Here is a 22739-nt window from a genome sequence, read left to right on the forward strand (position 1 = left end):
AAACTATGCCTCCAGACTCCGAACTTCGTAAGTGCTCCTCAGTCCCTCCACACCCCCTTTGGTGGAACAGGATGGTTAGAGTGGGCTGGAGTTGCGTATTTTCCTTCCCCCAGATTAGTTAAGCGCTGATAAAACCCCAGCAGGCTAGGCTCTGGTTGATGAGTTTCTCCTGTGGGCAGGCGTTGTTAAGAAGAGGCTGCTCTAGCGTATTTCAGAATGCTTTCTTTCCCTTCTTCCTGCCCGAAGCATGAGAATATTTGTCTCTAATATTTACCGTAACAGTGTGGTTGGGCTCCTGGAAAGAAAACTCACAAAGTGTGGGCCCCCCTGTGACTGGGTTCCTTGAAATTTTTAACTCTCAGACTCTGTACTGAGCCTCCAGCAATTCCGCAATTCGGGTTTTCCTATGCAGACCTGTTCCCTCAGAAGTTTCTGCTCCGCAGTTTTGGCTCTCGTAAGTTTGTGATTCTCTATGTTTGCTGGTCTGTTTTTCCAGTTTTGGGGGTGGTGGTTTGTCCTGTGACCTCACTGCTCTTTCAGATCTAAGAAGAGCTGTTTATTTTTATTTCAGTTAATTCTTTCCTCCCAGGAGGAAGGAAAATAACCAAAAGCTATTTTTAGCTATTAACTTCTTGTTAGGACAGAATGGTGACTTCCAAGTTTCCTTACTGGTAGAACTGAAAACCAGACGTCTCTCGTCATTGCTTTTGGTGTTCAAATTGTTCAAAATTGGCGAGTGGGAGCCCCTGCAAGTCAGCTTCTGGGACCCCCATTAGTTAGTTTATTGTGGTATGCTTACACAAAATGTATTCTTTTTAGGTGCACAGTTCTATGAATTCTGACAAAGGTATGCAGTCATGTAATCATTACAACCAACATATAGACCATTTCCATCACTCCAAAAAGGTCTCTCATGTTCCTTTCTAGTCACTCTTCTCCCCAACCCTAAGCCTATAGAAATTGCTAATCTGATTTCCATCCCTATAATTGTGTTTTCCAGAATGTGCTATGTCATACTGTGTGTAGCTTTTAGCGTTTTTCTTTCACTTAGCGTGATGCTTTTGAGATACGTGTTGTTGCACGCATTAGGTTCCTTTTTTATTGCTGTGTGCTATTCCTTTTTGTGAGTATACCATAGTTGTTTATGTCTCCACCAGTTGATGGACGTTTGGGTTGTTTATAGTTTTGAGTAGTTAGGAATACAGCTTCTACAAACACTAGCAGATAGCTTGTTATGTGGGCCTAAGTCTTCATTTCTCTTGGGATGAGACTTAGGTATAGAATTGCATGTTCACATGGCATTCCCTTAGTTTTTGCAAATAAGGTATTTTGCTTTTTGGCACATGAATGTCTCGGTCTCAGTAATTTCCCAGCCTCAGACCTACATCAGCTGTTTTTCCAAAATGAACATAATTTTTTTTAAACTTCTGAGTAACTCTGATGTGAGCCCAGATTTGCGAACTTAAGATCTATGTAACAATACAGAATGTTAAAGATTTTTCACAAAATGTTCTTATTAAAACATTAAAAAAAAAAAACAACCCTCAGCTTGAAAACAGGACATTGCCAAGACTACCTGTGCTGAAATCAAGATAAGGAAAAGCTGAGCCAGCCTGTTTAGAATAAATAGTCTCAGCTGGAGCAAAAGCCTCAGGAATTATCAGTTGGGTTTCCTCTTCCCCCAGTGCTGTGCCTTGGATGTTCCTTTCTTTTTGCCCCAATAGATTTAGTTTAGCTTGAATCTTTATGATCTCACTGCCTGATTAAAATTCCAGTCTCATTTTGGTGATGCTTGTGGATATGGTATTTAAACAGATAAGAAAAAGGTAATTTACCTATAAGTCTGTATCAATCTTTCCAAGAAATTATTATTTTTATTATTTTTGAGATGGAGTCTCACTCTGTTGCCTAGGCTGGAGTATAGTGGTGCAATCTTGGCTCACTGCAACCTCTGCCTCCCGGGTTCAAGCTATTCTTCTGCCTCAGCCTCCTGAGTAGCTCGGACTACAAGTGTCCACCACCATACCTGGCTAAATTTTTGTATTTTTAGTAGAGATGGGGTTTCACCGTGTTAGCTAGGATGATCTCGATCTCCTGACATCAAGTGATCTGTCACCCAGGCAGAAGTGCAGCAGTGCTGTCTTGGTTCACTGCAACCTCCGCTTCCCAGGTTCAAGTGATTCTCTGGCCTCAGCCTCCTGAGTAGTTGGGATTTCAGGCATCCACCACCATACCCAGCTAATCTTTTTTCAATATTTAGTAGAGATGATGTTTCACCATGTTGGCCAGACTGGTTTCAATCTTCTGACATCAAGTGATCCACCCACCTCAGCCTCCCAAAGTACTAGGATTACAGATGTGAGCCACTGTGCCTGGTAAGAAATTACTTTTTTTTTAGAAACAGGGTCCCACTCTGTCAGCCAGGCTGGAGTGCAGTGCTGGACCACAGCTCACTGCAGCCTCAACCTCCCTACACTCAGGCGATCCTCCTACCTTAGCCTTCTGACTGTCTGGGACTACAGGTTAAGAATTCTATGTAGAAAGAAAAGATGAAAAAAAAAAAAAAAAAAGCTATGTAGAGAAGGAGTTTTGCCATTTGCTCAGGCTGGTCCCAAACTTCTATGCTCAAGGGATTCACCCACATTGGCCTCCCAAAGTGCTGGGATTACAGGCATGAGCCACTGTGCACAGCCAAGAAATTACTTTTAAAATACTTGGAATTTGTCATGTAGAGTTTATTAATGAGTGGTTCACAAGCTTTGTATTTTACACACGTATTATTCCTGCAGGTTTGACAGTCAGGGTACAATGAAAAGGAAGCTGAGAACGGATATTCATTACCCACTCACTAAATTGGACCTCACTCTTTATATTTCCCCAATTTTCTGGAAACATCCTAAATACAACCACTGTGCAGTGGTGGTGTGTAAAAAACTATTAAAAGTAACTCAATTTTAAAGAAAACTCTAGAATTATCTGCTTGAATCCCTATTTCTCCTGTCTCTCCCTGACTTCTCTTATGTTCTACTTTTAAAAAACACAGACTAGGAAATTCCACTTTGACCTAGACAAGTGGAGGAGCAATGAAATACAAGGTACTGTTCACTGCCTCTTCACTTTCTCTCCACTCAGTGGCTATTTCAGATCTAAGGATACTTGCAAATTGTGCCCCTAGGGGCAGCAGCAGAATTTGGTTCATAGCTTAAAACTGTTTTTGAGACAGGGCCTTTCTCTGTTGCCCAGACTGGAGTGCTGTCAGTGGTGTGATCATAGCTCGCTGCAGCCTCCAACTCTTGGGTTCAGGTGATCCTCCCCAGGTAGCTGAGACTACAGGCATGTGCCACCATTTTTTTTTTTTTTTTTTTTTTGTAAATTTAGAGGCTAGGCTGCCCATGCTGGTCTTATACTCCTGGGCTGAAGTGACCCTCCTGCCTTGGCCCCTTAAAGTACTGGGATTATAAGCATCAGCCGCCATGCCCAGCCTCCGATAGCTTTATGTTGAATAACCATGAACTACTTTGTGGCCAAAGCTCCAAAACAGTAGGTACATAGTAGCCATAAGATTCAATGCCTATATATAGCCAAGCCTTAAACTCTGGGATCCCAATGGTTCTCAGTCAACTATAATCAATGAAGATCTCCTGAAGGAAATAAAGAGTGGAGTATAATTTAGACCAAGTCACCGGAACTCACACCAACCATCCCCAAAGTAGCAAACCATACTAGGGGTTTCTGTTCTGAATCACGGTGTTGAAGATCTGTTTCAGAACATACTCATATTTCACACTGTACCTGGAGGTCCAGTTGTATCTATATCAAATGGTTGAGGCTCCCACTGGAGCCCAGTAAGATTCAACAGAGTCCACTGAAGTCTAATTTGCTACTTCAGCTTATTGTTGAATTAATATATTCTAAAATGTTAGCCCCACTGGTCTTCCTCATTAGCAGCTCTCAGAACCGTACATCCACACTTTAACAAAATTTTCAGTTCTGTATTTTGTGTTTCGAGCCCTGACATTCTCCTTTCCAATGTATCCTGCTCCCAAACATGGTTTTTCTTCTCTCACTTCCTTGCTCTGGAATCTAGAGTGGCATCCTCTTCTCTATTACATCAAATGCAGACTCTAGTGTAGATTCCCAAGCAGTGCAGGAGTTGCCTCCCTTATAGTTTACTATTTTTCTTTCTCATATGGATGTTTCTGCTTTAAGAAAATCCAAGGGCTGGGCACAGTGGCTCATGCCTGTAATCCCAGCACTTTGGGAGGCTGAGGCGGGTGGATCACCTGTGGTCAAGAGTACAAGACCGGCCTGATCAACATGGAGAAACCCCATCTCTACTAAAAATACAAAATTAGTCAGGCATGGTGGCGCATGTCTTAACCCAGCTGCTTGAAAGGCTGAGGCAGGAGAATCACTTGAACCCAGGAGGCGGAGGTTGTGGTGAGCTGAGATTGTGCCACTGCACTCTAGCCTGGGCAACAAGAGTGAAACTCCGTCTCAAAAAAAAAAAAAAAAAAGAAAAAGAAAATCCAAATGACAAAAATCTGAATTTAATATAAAAATTGTAACTATTGCCAGGCTCGGTGAGTCCCTCTTGTATTAATAATTCCAGCAATTCTGGAGGCTAAGGTGGAAGGGTTGCTTGGGGTCAGGAGTTAAAGACTGTAGTGAGCTATGATTGCTCCTCTGCACTCCAGCCTGGGTGACAGGGCAAGACTCCATGTCTTAAAAAAAAAAAAGTAATTATGTGCATTATGGAAATATATATATTTATATAAAACATCACCACCCCAAACCTCCTATACATTCTTAGTCCTAGACTTAGTCCTTAGGCACAGTGGCTCATGCTTTTAATCCCAGCACTTTGGGAGGCCGAGGTAGGAGGATCACTTGAGTCCAGGAGTTCAAGACAGCCCCAGCAATATGGCAAAACTCTATCTCTACAAAAATAAAATAAAAATCTTAGTCCTTTAGTGGTTTTAGTAATCAAACTATTGTTGGTTAATTATGGGGCCAAAAGTTGGTTTTGAGAGAAAACTGTATTTAGAATTTGCTGCAAATTGATAATTCATCAGAGATAAGAACTAAGCATCTTTGAGGCTGAGCACAGTGGCTCACGTCTATAATCTCAGCACTTGGGAGGCTGAGGTGGGTTGATCACTTGAGGTCAGGAGTTTGAGACCAGCCTGGCCAACATGGCGAAACCCTGTCTCTACTGAAAATACAAAAAATGTAACTGGGTGTGGTGGCATGTGCCTGTAATCTCAGCTACTCGGGAGGCTGAGGCAGGAGAATTGTTTGAACCCAAGAGGCAGAGGTTGCAGTGAGCAAGATTGGGCTACTGCACTCCAGCCTGGGTGACAGAGTAAGATTCGGTCTCACAAACAACAACAAAAACTAAGCATCTTTGAAATTGTGATGTATGACAGTAGGGATAAAGCCATCTAGAGCTTTGCTACTCAAAGTATGGCCCTGTGGAGAACGGTAGCATTGGCACTTGTTAAAAATAAAGAACCTCAGATCCCACCTCAGGCTCACTGGCTTAGAATTTGCATGTTAATATCCCTGTGTGGTTTCTGTGCATATTTAAGTTTAAGAAGCATACATCTCTAAACTAGAAGAGAAGGATACCCCTGCACCATCCTTAAGAGAGTTATCCAGCCGTTGCATGAGCCCTTAAAGAGTTTGCTGCTTTTCAAGTCAGGCTCTTTAACTGCTAGATTCTTTGTTAGGTTTATTTTATGAACATTTATATAGTGTTTGTTATATATCAGGCACTGTTCTAAGCACTTTATAAATAACCATTTAATCCTTATTCTAGCCTACAAGGTAGGCACTCTATCTTATTCCCATTTTACAGAATGGGAAACAGGCACAGAGAGGTTAAATAATTTTCCCCAAGGCCGGGCGTGGTGGCTCAAGCCTGTAATCCCAGCACTTTGGGAGGCCGAGGCGGGTGGATCACAAGGTCAAGAGATCGAGACCATCCTGGTCAACATGGTGAAACCCTGTCTCTACTAAAAATACAAAAAATTAGCTGGGCATGGTGGTGCGTGCCTGTAATCCCAGCTACTCAGGAGGCTGAGGCAGGAGAATTGCCTGAACCCAGGAGGCGGAGGTTGCAGTGAGCCGAGATCGCGCCATTGCACTCCAGCCTGGGTAACATGAGTGAAACTCCGTCTAAAAAAAAATAATAATAAAAAATAAAATAATTTGCCCCAAGTCATACTGCCTGCAAAGAGCAGAGCCAAGCACTGAACCCAGGAAGGCTGGCTCCAAACTGTCTTACTCTCATCTCTGACACTGTGCTGCCTCTTTGTTCAACATGTCTCTGTCTATTGAGCCCAAATCTACCTTCCTCCTTGTAGTTTGTTCCCATTTGTCGTAATTCTGTCTTCTGAAACAGTGACGGCAATATATATGTGGCCTATAGTTAACAAATGCTTGCACATATGCATTAGCAAAGCAGAATACCTTTTTCTTATTCATGTTCCTTCAAATATTTGAAAATGGCAATCCTAGGCTAACAGTATCTAACTCCTTCAACCTTCCTCAAAGTATTGGTTTCTAGAAAGAGTATTTTTTAGAATTATGAATATTTCAGGTGCAGAAATCTGAATAAACTAAGTATTCATACTATTGACCACCTAGGTTAAGAAATAAAATACAGGCCAGGAGCAGTGGCTCACACCTGTAGTCCCAGCACTTTGGGAGGCCGAAGCAGGAGGATTGCTTGAGCTCAGGAGTTTGAGACCAGCCTGGGCAATATGGCGAAACCCCATCTCTACAAAAAAATACAAAAATTAGCCGAGCATGGTGGTGCACACCTGTGGTCCCAGCTATTTGAGGGGCTGATAGTGGGAGGATCGCTTGAGCCTGGGAGGTTGAGACTGCTGTGAACTGTGATAATGCCATTGCACTCCAGCCTGGGCAACAGAGGGAAACCCTGCCTAAAATAAAATAATAATATAAAATAATACTATAGGTAAAAGAAAAGCCCCTTATGTATCTTTAATGATCCCACTCCCTTCCATTTCCTGATGTACCCATTCCCTGGAATTTGGGGTATATTATTCCCATGCATTCTTTTCTGCAAATGTTTGCATTCTCTATTTTGCATGTTTTCTATATCTGATATCATACTGTCTAGCTGCTTTTTCTCTTCAATGTTATCTTTAATTATATTAATCCATCAATACATTAGCTTTTTAACTTAATAATACTACTTTTAATTGATAAATCAAAAATTTTTACATTAATGGTATATGATGTGATGTTTTATACACACACACACATATGCACACACACACAATGTGGAATGATTCAATCAAGCTAACATATTCCTCACCTATTTTTTTGTGGTGAGGCATTTGAAATTTGCTCAGCTATTTTGAAATATACAATACATTTTATTGACTGTAGTCACTCTGCCATGCAATAGATCTCAAACCTCCTCACTGAAACCTTATGCCCTTTGATGAAAAACTTCTCATTCCTCACTCCCTTCCCTAGCATGCGGTAACTACCATTCTACTCTCTACTTCAATGAGTTCTGCTTTTTTAGATTCCACTTATAAGTGAGATCATACAGCATTTGTCTTCCTGTGACTGGCTTCTTTCACTTAGCATAGTGTCCTCCCTTTCCATCCATGCTGTTGCAAATGGCAGAATTTCCTTTTTAAAGGCTGAATAGTATTCCAAATATACCACATTTTCCTTATTCACTTATCCACTGACAGTTTGATTCCATATCTTGGCTATTGTGAATAATACTGCAATAAGCATGGGAGTAGTTTGGACATATATCCAGAAGTCAGATTGCTGGTAGTTTTTTTATTTTTTATTTTTAAGAGACTGGGTCGTGCTCCGTCACCCAGGCTGGAGTACAGTGGCACAATTATAGCTCACTGCAGCCTTGAACCAGACTCAAGCGATCCTTCCACTTCAGCCTCCCAAGTATCTGGGGCTACAGGCATGTGTCAACACACCTGGCTTAGTTTTAGTTTTTTGAGAAATCTTTATACCACTTTCCATAATGACTGTACTAATTTACATTCCCACCACAAAGTACAGGATTCCTTTATCTCAACATCTTTGCCAACACTTATTATTTTTCATCTTGTTGATAATAGCCATCTAACAGGTGTGAAGTGATAGCTCATGTGGTTTTAATTTCTATTTCCTTAACATTTAATGATGTTGAACATTTTTTTCATGAGCCCATTGGACATTCATATGTCTTGAGAAATATCTGTTCTGGTTCTTTGCCCATTTTAAGATCAGGTTATAGGCCGGGCGCGGTGGCTCAAGCCTGTAATCCCAGCACTTTGGGAGGCCGAGGTGGGTGGATCACGAGGTCAAGAGATCGAGACCATCCTGGTCAACATGGTGAAACCCCGTCTCTACTAAAAATACAAAAAATTAGCTGGGCATGGTGGCACGTGCCTGTAATCCCAGCTACTCAGGAGGCTGAGGCAGGAGAATTGCCTGAACCCAGGAGGCAGAGGTTGCGGTGAGCCGAGATCGCACCATTGCACTCCAGCCTGGGTAACAAGAGCGAAACTGCCTCCCAAAAAAAAAAAAAAAAAAAAAAAAAGATCAGGTTATTTGTTTTCTTGCTAATGAGTTGAGTTCCTTATATATTTTAGATATGAACTGCTTATCAGATGTATGGTTTGCAAATATTTTCACCTATTCTTGGTGTTATCCCTTCACTTTGTTAATTTTTTCCTTCACTGTGTAGAAGCTTTTACATTTGATGCAATTCCCTTTGTGTATTTTTGCTTTGGTTGCCTGTGCTTTTAGGGTCACTTCCAAAAAAATTATTGTCCAGGTCAGTGTTGTGGAGCTTCTCCACATTTACTTCTAGTTGTTTTATAGTTGTTTTTTTTTTTTTTTTTTTTTGAGACGGAATTTTGCTCTTGTTACCCAGGCTGGAGTGCAATGGCGTGATCTCGGCTCACGGCAACCTCCGCCTCCTGGGTTCAGGCAATTCTCCTGCCTCAGCCTCCTGAGTAGCTGGGATTACAGGCACGCGCCACCATGCCCAGCTAATTTTTTGTAGTTTTAGTAGAGACAGGGTTTCACCATGTTGACCAGGATGGTCTTGATCTCTTGACCTCGTGATCCACCCGCCTCGGCTTCCCAAAGTGCTGGGATTACAGGCTTGAGCCACCGCGCCCGGCCTATAGTTTTGTTTTTATAGTTTGTTTTATAGTTTTGTTTTATAGTTCTGTTTTTTTTATAAGGATCCACTTTCATTCTTCTTCCTGTGAAGATCCAGTTTTCCTAACACCATTTATTGACTGTCCTTTCCGTATTGTATGTTCTTGGCATCTTTCTGGAAAGTCATCTGACCATAGATGCATGGGTTTATTTCTGGGCATTCCATCCTGTTCCACTGGTCTACAGGTCAGTTTTATGCCAGAACATACTGTTTTGATTATAATAGCTTTATGTGATAACATGTTTTGAAATCAGGGAGTGTGATGCCTCCGGTTTTGTTCTTTTGGCCTGATTGTTTTGGCAGTTTGGGGTCTTATGTCATTCCTTATAATTTTTTTTTGTTTGTTTGAGATGGCGTCTCACTCTGTCACCTGGGCTGGAGTGCAGTGGTGCAATCTCGGCTCACTGCAACCTCTGCCTCCCGGGTTCAAGTGATTCTCCTGCCTCAGCCTCCCAAGTAGCTGGGATTACAGGTGCCCACCACTACGCCTGGCTAATTTTTTTGTGTTTTTAGTAGAGACAGGGTTTCACCATGTTGGCCAGGCTGGTCTTGAACTCCTAACCTTGTGATTCATCTGCGTTGGCCTCTCAAAGTGCTGAGATTACAGGTGTGAGTCACTGTGTCTGACTCTGTCATTTCATATAAATTTAAGGATCATTTTCTATTTCTGTAAAAGATTTTTATTGGAATTTTGATAGGAATTATGTTTATCTGTAGACTGCTTTACATAGTTAACATTTCAACAATGTTAACTTTTCAAAGCCAAGAACATAGGCTCTCTTTCCATTTATTTGTATTTTCTTCAGTTTCTTTCGTCAATATTTACAGTCTTCAGTATCTTTCACCTCCTTGGTTAAATTTACACCTACATAGTTTTTGTTGCTATTACAAATGGGATTATTTTCTTAAGTTCTTTTTTTGGATAGTTTGTCATTAATGTATAGAAATGCCACTGTAGTCCCAGCTACTCAGGAGGCTGAAGTGGGAGGATTGCTTGAGCCCAGGAGTTCTGGGCTGTAGTGCGCTATGCCGATCGGGTGTCCGCACTAAATTCGGCATTAATATGGTGACCTCCCAGGAGCGGGGGATCACCAGGTTGCCTAAGGAGGGGTGAACCGGCCCAGGTCAGAAATGGAGCAGGTCAAAACTCCCATGCTGATCAGTAGTGGGATTGCGCCTGTGAACAGCCACTGCACTCCAGCCTGGGCAACATAGCAAGACCCTGTCTCTCTAAAAAGATAAAAATAAAAAGAGTAATGCCTCTGTGGCCAGATGCAATGGCTTACACCTGTAATCCCTGCACTTTGGGAGGCTGAGGTGGGAGGATTGCTTGAGTCCAGGAGTTCAGGACCAGCCTGGACAACATAGGGAGAACCTGTCTCTACGCAAAATTTTAAAAAATAGCCAAGTATAGTGGTGCACGCCTGCTACTCCAGAGGCTGAGGTGGGAGGATCGTTTGAGCCCAGGAGGTCGAGGCTACAGTGAGCTGTGATTGTGCCATTGCACTCCAACCTGTGTGACAGAACAAGACCCTGTCTCACACACAAAAAAGAAATGCTACTGATTTTTATATGTTGATTTTGTATCCTGCAACTTTATTGAATTCATTTTAGTTCTATAATGGTTTTTTGTTGGAGTTTTTAGGGTTTTCTGTATGTCAGATCATGCCTCAGCAGACAGAGAATTTCACTTTTCTTTCTTTCTTTTCTTTTTTCTTTTTTTTTGAGTTGGAGTTTTGCTCTTGTTGCTCAGGCTGGAGTGCAGTGGTGTGATCTCAGCTCACTGCAATCTCCACCTCCCTCAGCCTGCCAAGTAGCTGGGATTACAGACATGTGCCACCATGCCCTGCTAATTTTGTATTTTTAGTAGAGTTGGGGTTTCTCCATGTTGGTCAGGCTGGTCTCGAACTCCTGACCTCAGGTGATCTGCCCACCTCAGCCTCCCAAAGTTCTGGGATTACAGGTATAAGCCACTGCACCCAGCCCACTTTTTCTTTTTCTATTGGGATGCCTTTTATTTCTTTCTCTTGCCTAATTGCTCTGGCTAGGAATTCCAGTACTATGCTGAAAAGAAGTGGTGAGTGGCTGGACATGGTGGCTCACGCCTATAATCTCAGCACTTTGGGAGGCAGTTCACTTGAGGTAGGAGATCGAGACCAACCTGGACAACATGGTGAAACCTTGTCTTTACTAAAAATACAAAAAAATTAGCCTGGTGTGCTGGTACACACCTGTAGTCCCAAGCAGGAGGCTGAGGCAGGAGAATTGCTTGAACCCAGGAGGCAGAGGTTCACACCATTGCACTCCAGCTTGGGTGAAAGAGTGAGACTCTGTCTCAAAAAATAAAATAAAATAAAAAAGATGCTGTTAAGTTTGATTTGCTAGTATTTTGTTGAGGACTTTGCATCTATGTTCACCAAGGCTGTTGCCTTGTAATTTTCTTTTCTTGTACTGTCCTTATCTGGCTTTGGTATTGGGGATATTGGCCTCATAAAATGAGTTTAGAGGTATTCTCTTTGGTTCAGTTTTTTGGAAGGGTTTGAGAAGGATTGGTATTAGTTCTTTTTTAAATGTTGGGTAGAATTCAGCTGTGAAGTCGTCTGGTCCTTAGCTTTTCTTTGATGGGATACTTTATTACTAATTCCATTTCCTTGTTATTGGCCTATTCTGCAATCTCTCCTGGGCTCACCTGATTCTCCCCCTTCAGTTTCCCTAGTAGTTGGGACTACAGGCATATGCCACCATGCCTGGCTAATTTTTGTATCTTTTGTAGAGATGGGGTCTCACTATATTGCCCATGCTGAACTCAAACTCCTGGGTTCAATCAAGCCGCCCATTTCAGCTTCCCAGAGTGTTGGGATTACAGGCATGAGCCACTGCTCCTGGCCTATTCAGATTTCCTATTTCTCCATGAGTCAGTCTTGTAGGTTGTATGTGTCTAGGAGGTTATCCATTTCTTCTAGGCTATCCAGTTTGTTGGTGTATGATGGTTTATAGTAGTTTCTTAGGATCCTTTATATTTGTGTTATCAATTATAATGTGTCCTCTTTCATTTCTGAAGTTTTTGAGATGGAGTCTTGCTCTGTTGCCCAGGCTGGAGTGCAATGGCACACCTCAGCTCACTGCAATCTCCGCCTCTTGGATTCAAGCAATTCTCCTACGTCAGTCGCCCAAGTAGCTGGAACTACAGGTGTGTGCCACTATGCCTGGCTAATTTTTTGTATTTTTAGTAGAGATGGGGTTTCACCATGTTGGTCAGGCTGGTCTTGAACTCTAGACCTCAAGTGATCCACCTGCCTTGGCCTCCCAAAGTGCTGGGATTACAGGCATGAGCCACCATGCCTGGCTTCATTTCTGATTTTGAGTTGTCTTTTTTTCTTAGTCTAGCTAAGAGTTTGTCAATTTTGTTTATCTTTTTAAAAACCAACTTTGTTTTATGATTTTTTGTTGTTGTTTTTCTAGTCCTCATTTATTTCTGCTCTGATCTTTGTTATTTCCCTGCTCCTGCTAATTTTGGGCTTTGTTGTTCTTTTTCTAGTGCCTTGAGGTGTAATGTTAGATTGTTGAAATTTTTTTTCCTCTGAAATTGTTTGTAAAATTGATACATAACAATTGTACACATGAGGTATGTGTGGTATTTTGATACATGTATACAATGTGTACTGATCCAATTGGGGTATTTTGGCTGGGTGCCATGGCTCATGCCTATAATCACAGCACTTTAAGAGTTCGAGGCTAGTGGATTGCCTGAGGTCAAGAGTTCAAGACTAGCCTGGCCAACATGCTGAAACCCCGTCTCTACTAAAAATACAAAAATTTGCCAAGCTTGGTGGCAGGCGCCTGTAATTCCACCTGCTTGGGAGGCTGAGGCAGGAGAATCACATGCACCAGGGAGGCGGAGGTTGCACTGAGATCGCGCCATTGTACTCCAGCCTGGGCAACAAAGCAAAATTCCATCTCAAAACAAATGAACAAAAAAACCCAATTGTGATATTTAAGGTTTCCATCACCTCAAACATTTATCATTTGAGTTGGAAATATTTAAAATCTTCTGGCTATATTGGAATATACAAATAATATGCAGTTATTGTTAATTATAGTCACTCTATCAAACACTAGAACTTATTACTTCTATCCGTGTTTGTATCTATTAACCAGCTTTCTCTTTGTCTTCCCCAAGTCCTTCTCAGCCTCTGGTAACTATCTCTTTACCTCCATGAGATCAACTTTTTTAGCCCTCACATGTAAGTGAGAACATGCAACTTTTGTCTTTCTGTGCCTGGCTTATTTCACTTAACATGATGACCTTCAGTTAAATCCATGTTACTGCAAATGGTGAGATTTCATTCTTTTTAGGAATCAAGGATATTCCTTTTTTTTTTTTTTTTTTTTTTTAAAGAGACAAGGTCAGCTAGGTGTGGTGGCTCACACCAGTAATCCCAGCACTTTAAGAGGCCAAGGCAGATGGATTACTTGAGCCCAGGAGTTTGAGACCAGCCTGAGCAATATGGTGACATCCCATCTCTACAAAAAATACAAACATTAGCTTGGTGGTGTGGCATGTGCCTGCAGTCCCAGCCACTCAGGAGGCTGAGGTGGGAGGATCACTTGAACCCAGAAGGCTCGAGCCTACAGTAAGCCGAGATCATGCCACTGCACTCCAGTCTGGGTGACAGAGCAAGACCCTATCTCAAAAAAAAAAAAGAGACAGGGTCTCCCTCTGTTGCCTAAGGCTGGAGTACAGTGATGCAATCATGGCTTATTACAACCTCTAACTCCTGGGCTCAAGAGATCCTCCCACCTCAGCTTCCCAAGTAGCTAGGACTACAGGCATGTGCTACCATGCCCAGCTAATTTTTAGATTATTTTTCTTAGAGACAGAATCGCACTATGTTGCCCAGGTTGGTCTCCCGATTCCTGGCCTCAAGTGATCCTTCTGTCTTGACCTTCCAAAATGTTGGGATTACAGGCACGAGCAACTAGGCCCAGCTCATATCTTGGCTGTCATGAACAATACTGGAATAAACATGGGGATGCAGCTGTCCCTTTTATATGATTTTCTTTCCCTCGGATAAATACCCAGTAGTGGATTGCTGGATCATATAATAGTTCTATTTTTAGTTTTCTGAGGCGTCTCCATGCTGTTTTCTATAATGGTTGTACCAATTTACATTCCCACCAACAGCATATAAGAGTTCCCTTTTCTCTATATTTTTGCCAACATTTGTTATTTTTTATCTTTTTGCATTCTAATGGGGGTGAAATAATATTTCAGGGTGGTTTCGATTTGCATTTCTCAGATGATTAGTGATTTTGAGCATTTTTTCATGTAGTTGTTGGTTATTTTCATCTTTTAAGAAATGTGTATTCATGTCCTTTCCCCACTTTTATTATTTATTTTACTTTACTGAGAGGGAGTCTTACTCTCTTGCCCAGGCTAGAGTGCAGTGTTGTGATCTCCACTTACTGCAGCCTCTGCCTCCCAGGTTCAAGTGATTCTCCCACCTCAGCCTCCCGAGTAGCTGGGATTACAGTGGTGCGCCAACATGCCTGGCTAGTTTTTGCATTTTTAGTAGAGAGGGGATTTCACAATGTTGCCCAGGCTGGTCTTGAACTTCTGACCTCAAATGATTCGCCTGCCTTGGCCTCCAAAAGTGTTGGGATTACAGGTGTGAGCCACTGTGCCTGGCCCTTTGCCCACTTTTTAATGAGATTATATTGTTGTTGTTGTTGAGTTCTTCGTATATTCCGAATATTAGTACCTTATTAAATGAATAGTTTGCAAGTATTTTCTCCCATTTTACAGGTTGCTTCTTCATTCTGTTGAATGTTTCCTTTGCTATGCAGAAGCTTTTTAGTTTAACATAGTCCCATTTGTCTATTTTTCATTTTGTTGCCTGTGCTTTTGAGGGCTTAGTCATAAAATCTTTGCTTAGACCAATATCCTGAAGCATTTTCTGTGTGTTATCTTCTAGTAGTTTTATAGATTCAGGTCTCATTTGTAAGTCTTTAATCCAGTTTGGGTTAATTTTTTTTTAATGTGGTGAGAGATGGGGGTCTGGTTTTATTCTTCTGCATATGGATATCCAGGCACAATTTATTGAAGCAGGTGTCCTTTCTCCACTGTATGTTCTTGGCACGTTTGTGAAAAATCAGTTGGCTATAAATACATGTATTTATTTCTGGGTTGTCTATTCTGTTCCATTGGCCTATATGTCTGTCTTTATACCAATATCATGCTGTTTTGGTTACTATAGTTTTGTAGTGTATTTTAAAGTCAGATAATGTGGTGCCTCTCTTCTTTTCTGATATGAATATTTATTGCTAAAAATTTCCCTCTTCAGAACTGCTTTTGCTGGCTGGGTATAGTGACTCACATTTGTAATCTCAGCACTCTGGGGGGCCCAGGCTTGAGCCCAGTAGAGACCAGTCATAGTGAAACCCTGTCTCTACAAAAAATTGAAAAAAATTACCCAGACATGGTGGCATATGTCTGTAGTTGCAGCTACTTGGGAGGATGAGGTGGGAGGATGACTTGAACCCAGGAGGTTGAGGCTGCCGTGAGTCTTGATCATGCCACTGCACTACAGCCTGAGTGGCAGTGAGACCAGGTCTCAGAAGAAAACAAAAAAAAAAAATGCAAAAAAATACATATCATGGGTTTTTGTATGTTGTGTCTCCATTTTCATGTATCTCAAGGTATTTTATGATTTCCTTTTTGATTTATTTTGGACCCACTGGTGATTTAGGAGCATGCTGTTTAATTTCCACATATTTATAAATTTTCCATGATTTCCCCAGTTATTGATTTCTGGTTTCAAGCCATCATGATTAGAAAAGGCACCTAATACAATTTTAATCCTCTGACTTTTTTTTTGAGACGGAGTTTTGTTCTTGTTACCCATGCTAGAGTGCAGTGGCGCCATCTCAGCTCACTGCAGCCTCTGCCTCTTAGGTTTAAGCCATTTTCCTGCTTCAGCCTCCCAAGTAGCTGGGATTACAGGTGCGTGCCACCACACCCGGCTAATTTTTGTATTTTTTAGTAGAACAGGGTTTCACCATATTGGTGAGGCTGGTCTTAAACTCCTGACCTCAAGTGATCCACCCACCTCAGCCTCCTAAAGTGCTGGGATTACAGGCATGAGTCACCACGCCTGGCCTCCTCTTATATTTTTAAAGTCTTATTATGTGACTTCTAACATGTGATCCTGGAGAATATTCTACATGTGCTTGAGAATACTGTTTATTTTGTTGCTATTTGATGGAATGCTATTGGTTATATCAGATCTGTTTGTTCTAAAGTGTAATTCAAACACAATGTTTCTGTATTTTCTGTCTAGATAATCTGTTCATTGTTGCAAGTGGGATATTAAAGTCCTCTACTGTTACCCTATTTCAGTCTCTCCCTTCATATTAATTAGTAATTGCTTTATTTGTTTAGGTGCTCTAACATTAGGTGCATGTATATTCATAATAGTTACATTCTCTTGATGAATTTACCACTTTATCATTATATAATGACCTTCTTTGTCTCAGTTTACAGTTTTTGATTTAGTCTGTTTTGTCTAGTTTAGTGTAACTACCACCCCAGCTCTCTGTTAGTTTCTGTTTACGTGGAATATCTGTTTCCATTTCTTCACTTTCAGTCCGTATGTATCCCTACTGCCTCTTGTAGCTAGTATATAATTGGGTCTAGTTTTTCTTCTTTTGTTTTGTTTTGTGTTGGAGTCTCGCTCTGTCACCCAGGCTGGAGTGCAATGGTATGGTCTCGGCTCACTGCAACCTCTGCCTCCCGGGTTCAACCAATTCTCCTGCATCAGCCTCCCTAATAGCTGGGATTACAGGAGCCTGCCACCATGCTCAGCTAATCTTTGTATTTTTAGTAGAGACAGGATTTCACCATGTTGGCCAGGCTGATTTCTTTGGCCAGTCTGGTGTTAAACTCCTGACTTCGCGATGTACTCGCCTCAGCCTCCCAAAGTGTTGAGATTACAGGCATGAGCCGCCAAGCCCAGTGTTGTTGTTGTTGTTGTTTGAGATGGAGTTTTGCTCTTGTTACCCAGGCTGGAGTGCAATGGCGTGATCTTGGCTCACCCCAACCTCCGCCTACTGGGTTCAAGCAATTCTCCTGCATCGGCCTCCCAAGTAGCTGGGACTACAGGCATGTGCCGCCATGTCCAGCTATTTTTTGTATTTTTAGTAGAGACAGGGTTTCACCATGTTGATCAGGATGGTCTCGATGTCTTGACCTCGTGATCCACCCTCCTCGGCCTCCCAAAGTGCTGGGATTACAGGCTTGAGCCACCGCGCCCGGCCTGTGTTGTTGTTTTTTAATCTATTTACACTTAAGGTAATAATTGATAAGTAGGGATTTGCTACTGCCATTTTGTAATTAGCTTTCTGGTTATTTTGTAGAGCCTTTTTTTCTTCCTTTCTTGCTGCTTTCCTTTGTGATTTGATAGTTTTCTGTGGTGATATTATTTGAATCCTTTCTTTTTTATTATTGCATTTTAGGTTTTGGGGTGCATGTGAAGAACATGCAAGATTGTTGCATAGGTACACACATGGCAGTGTGATTTGCTGCCTTCCTCCCCTTCACCTATATCTGGCATTTCTCCCCATGCTATCTCTCCCCAACTCCCCACGCCCTGCTGTCCCTCCCCTATTTCCCCCCAACAGATCCCAGTGTGTGATGCTGCCCTCCCTATGTCCATGTGTTCTCATTGTTCAACACCTGCCTATGAGTGAGAACATGTGGTGTTTGATTTTCTGTTCTTATGTCAGTTTGCTGAGAATGATGGTTTCCAGGTTCATCCATGTCCCTACAAAGGACACGAACTCATCGTTTTTGATGGCTACATAGTATTCCATGGTGTATATGTGCCACATTTTCCCTGTGCAGTCTATCATCAGTGGGTATTTGGGTTGGTTCCAGGTCTTTGCTATTGTAAACTGTGCTGCAGTGAACATTCGTGTGCACGTGTCCTTATAGTAGAAAGATTTATAATCCTTTGGATATGCGCCCAGTAATGGGATTGCCGGGTCAAATGGAATTTCTATTTCTAGGTCCCCGAGGAATCACCACACTGTCTTCCAGAATGGTTGAAATAATTTAAACTCTCACCAACAGTGTAAAAGTGTTCCTGTTTCCCCACATCCTCTCCAGCATCTGTTGTCTCCAGATTTTTTAATGATGAGCATTCTAACTGGCATGAGATAGTATCTCAGTGTAGTTTTGATTTGCATTTCTCTAATGACCAGTGATGATGAGCATTTTTTCATATGTTTGTTGGCCTCGTGTATGTCTTCTTTTGTAAAGTGTCTGTTCATATCCTTTGCCCACTTTTGAATGGGCTTGTTTGTTATTTTCTTGTAAATCTGTTTTAGTTCTTTGTAGATTTTGGATATCAGCCCTTTGTCAGGTGGGTAGATTGCAAAAATTTTTTCCCATTCTGTTGGTTGCCGATTCACTCTAATGACTGTTTCTTTTGCTGTGCAGAAGCTGTGGAGTTTGATTAGGTCCCATTTGTCTATTTTGGCTTTTGTTGCCAGTGGTTTTGGTGTTTTGGTCATGACGTCCTTGCCTACGCCTATGTCCTGAATGGTTTTGCCTAGATTTTCTTCTAGGGTGTTTATCGTGAATCCATTCTTTTTAGGTTTTTGCTTTGTGGTTACTATTGTGTTTACATAAAACATCGTTTACTTATAACAGGCTATTTTAAGCTGATAACATAACTTTTTAATAACAATCAAAAACCATACTTTTATTTCCCCTCAACATTTTATGATTTTGATGCCAAAATTTACATCTTTTTGTAATTTGATTGATAGGTTAGCTTTAGTACATTCATTTTAACTGCTTCCATTGTGTAAATATCTATCATTTCTCCTGTTACAGGGCAGTTAGGTTATATCAAATATTTTGCTTTTAGAAACAGTACTGTAGAATGCATTGACACACACTAACATGTGAAACTTGTTTTTGTATATGTATATGCATATGTATGTTTTACCAGACCAGAGAACTAGAGTCATAAATCTATCCTTTAATCCATTAATGCAGTAAATTACATTAACTAATTTACTACTTGATTTCATTTTTGATTTGTTTTGCTAAAGTCATTTAAATATATGTCTTTGTGTCTCTCTCTATTTATCTTTGTTTTTTTGAAACATCTATTATCACAATTGAGAGAGTAACCTATAATTCTTTTTCTCAGACTGCCCTTTTCTGTTTTGGGGATCAGCCTTATTAGAATAAGTCTCATAGCCTGGGCACAGTGGCTATTGCCTGTAATCCCAACACTTTGTGAGGCCAAGGCCAGTGGATCACCTGAGATCAGTAGTTCAAGACCAGTCTGGCCAACATAGTGAAACCCTGTCTCTACTAAAAATACAAAAATTAGCCAGGCATGGTGGCACACACCTGTAATCCTGGCTACTTGGGAGACTGAGGCAGGAGAATACCTTGAACCCGGGAGTCGGAGGTTGTAGTGAGCCGAGATTGCGTCACTACACTCCAGCCTGGGCAACAGAGCAAGACTGTGTCTCAAAAAACAAACAAACAAACAAAACCCAAAAACCAAGCCTTGTAAAGTGAGTTTGTCACTCTTTTCTCTGGCACAGATTGTATAAAATAAAAATCTGTTTCTTAAAAATTGGGTAGAATTTTTAAAAATCTGGTAGAATTAAACAGGAAAATCATCTGGTCTTGGAATTTTGTTTTTCTTGGTGGGTAGATTTTAAAATACTGACTCAGGCTGTTTTAGCCATTATAGGTCAGGATTTTGATTTCTTCATGTTTTTAAAAAAATAAAGTTTTTTTTTTTCACACTGGGTCCCTGTTTCCCAGGCTGAAGTGTAGTCGTGCACGATCTCTGCTCATTGCAACCGCCGCTTCCTGAGCTCAAGTAATTCTCTCATCTCAGCCTTCTGAGTAGTTGGGACCACAAGCATATGCCACCATGCCCAGCTAATTTTTAAAAAAAATTTGTAGGCAGGAGTGGTGGTTCACACCTCTAATCCCAGTACTTTAAGAGGCTGAGGCAGGCAGAACACGAGGTTGGGAGACCATCCTGGATGACACAGTGAAACACCGTCTCTACAAAAATTTGCTGGGTGTGGTGGCATGTGCCTGTAATCCCAGCTACTTAGGAGGCTGAGCTAGGAGAATTGCTTGAACCTGGGAGGCAGAGATTGCAGCGAGCCAAGATCCTGCCACTGCACTCCAGCCTGAGGACAGAGCAAGACTCCATCTCAAAAAAAAAAAAAAATTTTTTTTTTTTCATAGAGACATGGTTTCCCCATGTTGCCCAGGTTGGTCTTAAACTACTGGGCTCAAGCAGTCGGACTGCCTTGGCCTCTCAAAGTGCTAGGATTATAGGTGTGAGACACTGCCCTGAATCAAAAATAAACTTTATTGAAGTGAAACATATATACAGAAAAGTACACAAACCATTAGGATAAAACTTGATGGATTTTTCAAGTGAATATACCCATGTAACCAGAACAGAGTTTAAACAGAACGTTACCAGCACCCTAGCTGCACTTGTACGTGCCTTTGAGTCCAGAAAACCACTGACTTCTGGCAGGACAGATTTATAGGTTTTTGCCTGATTTTATGCTTCATTTAAATGGAATTGTACAGTATATCCTCTTTTGTGTCTGGATCCTTTCATTCAAAATTATGCAACATTCATATTGTTGTATGTATTGTAACTGATTCATCCTCGTTGCTGTATAGTATTCCATTATATGAAAATACTACAGTTTAGTAATTCATCCTACTATTCAGGTGCCTTTGGGTAATTACTAGCTTTTGACTGTTGCAAAGAGCATTGCTATAAACATTCTTGCTTTTTGGTGAACATATGTACACAGCTCTTTTGAGTACATACCTAGGAGTGAAACTCCTGGTTCAAGGATATGCATATATCTGGCTTTAGTGCACTCTGCTCGGTAGCTTTCCAAGTGACTGTACCAATTCATACTGCACCAGCAATGATTGGAAGTTTCTGTTGCCTTAAATCCTTGTTAAGACTTGGTAGTCTTTTGTTCATTTTGTTTTGGCCCTTCTGGTTGCCCATATAGTAGAATGGCATTGTGGTTTAAATACTTACTTAACTTTGTATATTTTCTTTTGCAAAATGACTAAACAAGTCTTTTGTTCTTTTTCCTATTATGTTACCTGCCTTTTTCTTATGGAATTGTAGTTCTTTTTAAATCTTGGGTATACATTTTTAAATTAACCTTCTTTCACTCTGTGGCTTGATTCTTCACTCTTTTTTTTTGAGACAGAGTTTCACTCTTGTTGCCCTGGCCAGAGTGCAATGGTGCCATCTCGGCTCATTGCAACCTCTGCCTCCCGGTTTCAAGAGATTCTCCTGCCTCAGCTCCTGAGTAACTGAAATTATTGGCATGCACCACCACACTTATTAATTTTTTTGTATTTTTAGTAGAGACAGTGTTTCACCATGTTGGCCAGGCTCGTCTTGAACTCCTGACCTCAGGTGATCCATCGCCTCGGCCTCCCAGACTGCTAGGATTACAGGTGTGAACCACCATGCCCCGCTGATTCTTCACTCTTTTTTTCTCCCCAAGATGAGTGTTGTTCTGTTGCCCAAGCTGGATGGAGTGCAAAGGCATGATCTTGACTCACTGTAACCTCCACCTCCCGGGTTTAAGAAATCCTCCTGCCTCAGCCTCCCAAGTAACTGGGATTACAGACTCACGCCACTATGTCCGGCTAATTTTTTTGGGTTTTTAGTAGAGACGGGGTTTCATCATGTTGGCCAGGCAGGTCTCAAACTCCTGAGCTCATGATCCCCCTGCCTCAGCCTCCCAAAGTGCTGAAATTACAGGTGTGACCCACCATGCCCAGCCCATTCTTCACTCTATTTTTTTTTTTTTTGAGATGGAGTTTTTGCTCTTGTTGCCCAGGCTGTAATACAGTGGCATGATCTGGGCTCACTGCAGCCTCCATCTCCTGGGTTTAAGTGATTCTCCTGTCTCAGCCTCCTGAGTAGCTGGGATTACAGGTGGGTGCCAACACGCTAATTTTTGTATTTTTAGTGGAGATAGGGTTTTGCCATTTTGGCCAGGCTGGTCTGGAACTCCTGACCTCAGGTGATCTACCTGCCTCAGCCTCCCAAAATGCTGAGATTATAGGCATGAGCCACCATGCCTGGCTGATTCTTCATTCTTAATGGTAAATTTTGATGAGTAGAGTTTTTTATTTCAATGTAGTCCATTTGTTCAATTTATTTTTCTTTGTCGTTTATGGGGTTTTTTGTGCATTTTGTTTTGTTTCGTTTTAGAGGTGGGGTCTTCCTATGTTGCCCAGGCTGGAGTACAGTTGCCATCACAAGTGCAATCACAGTGCACTACAGTTTGAACTCCTAGACTCAAGAGATCCTCCTGCCTCAGCCTCCTGAGTAGTTGGGACCTCAGGCTCATGTTGCTGCACCTGGTGTGTTCTGTTTAATAAATGTTTGTCGGCTGGGCGTGGTGGCTC

At 41.5% G+C, this 22739-nt stretch overlaps 1 protein-coding gene across 1 annotated transcript in view; it reads left to right on the top strand.

Moving 5' to 3' along the window:
* USP50 (ubiquitin specific peptidase 50) overlaps positions 1-22739 on the top strand; it is a 55329-nt gene that overhangs the window by 16025 nt on the left and 16565 nt on the right. The window contains 1 exon segment of the mRNA XM_032297492.1: positions 2790-2922. Coding sequence (XP_032153383.1) covers positions 2790-2922 — 133 coding nt within the window.

The sequence above is a fragment of the Sapajus apella genome, unplaced genomic scaffold (assembly GCF_009761245.1).
Source record: "Sapajus apella isolate SASKATOON/1434 unplaced genomic scaffold, GSC_monkey_1.0 scaffold37, whole genome shotgun sequence".
NCBI classification, from domain to species: Eukaryota; Metazoa; Chordata; class Mammalia; order Primates; family Cebidae; genus Sapajus; species Sapajus apella.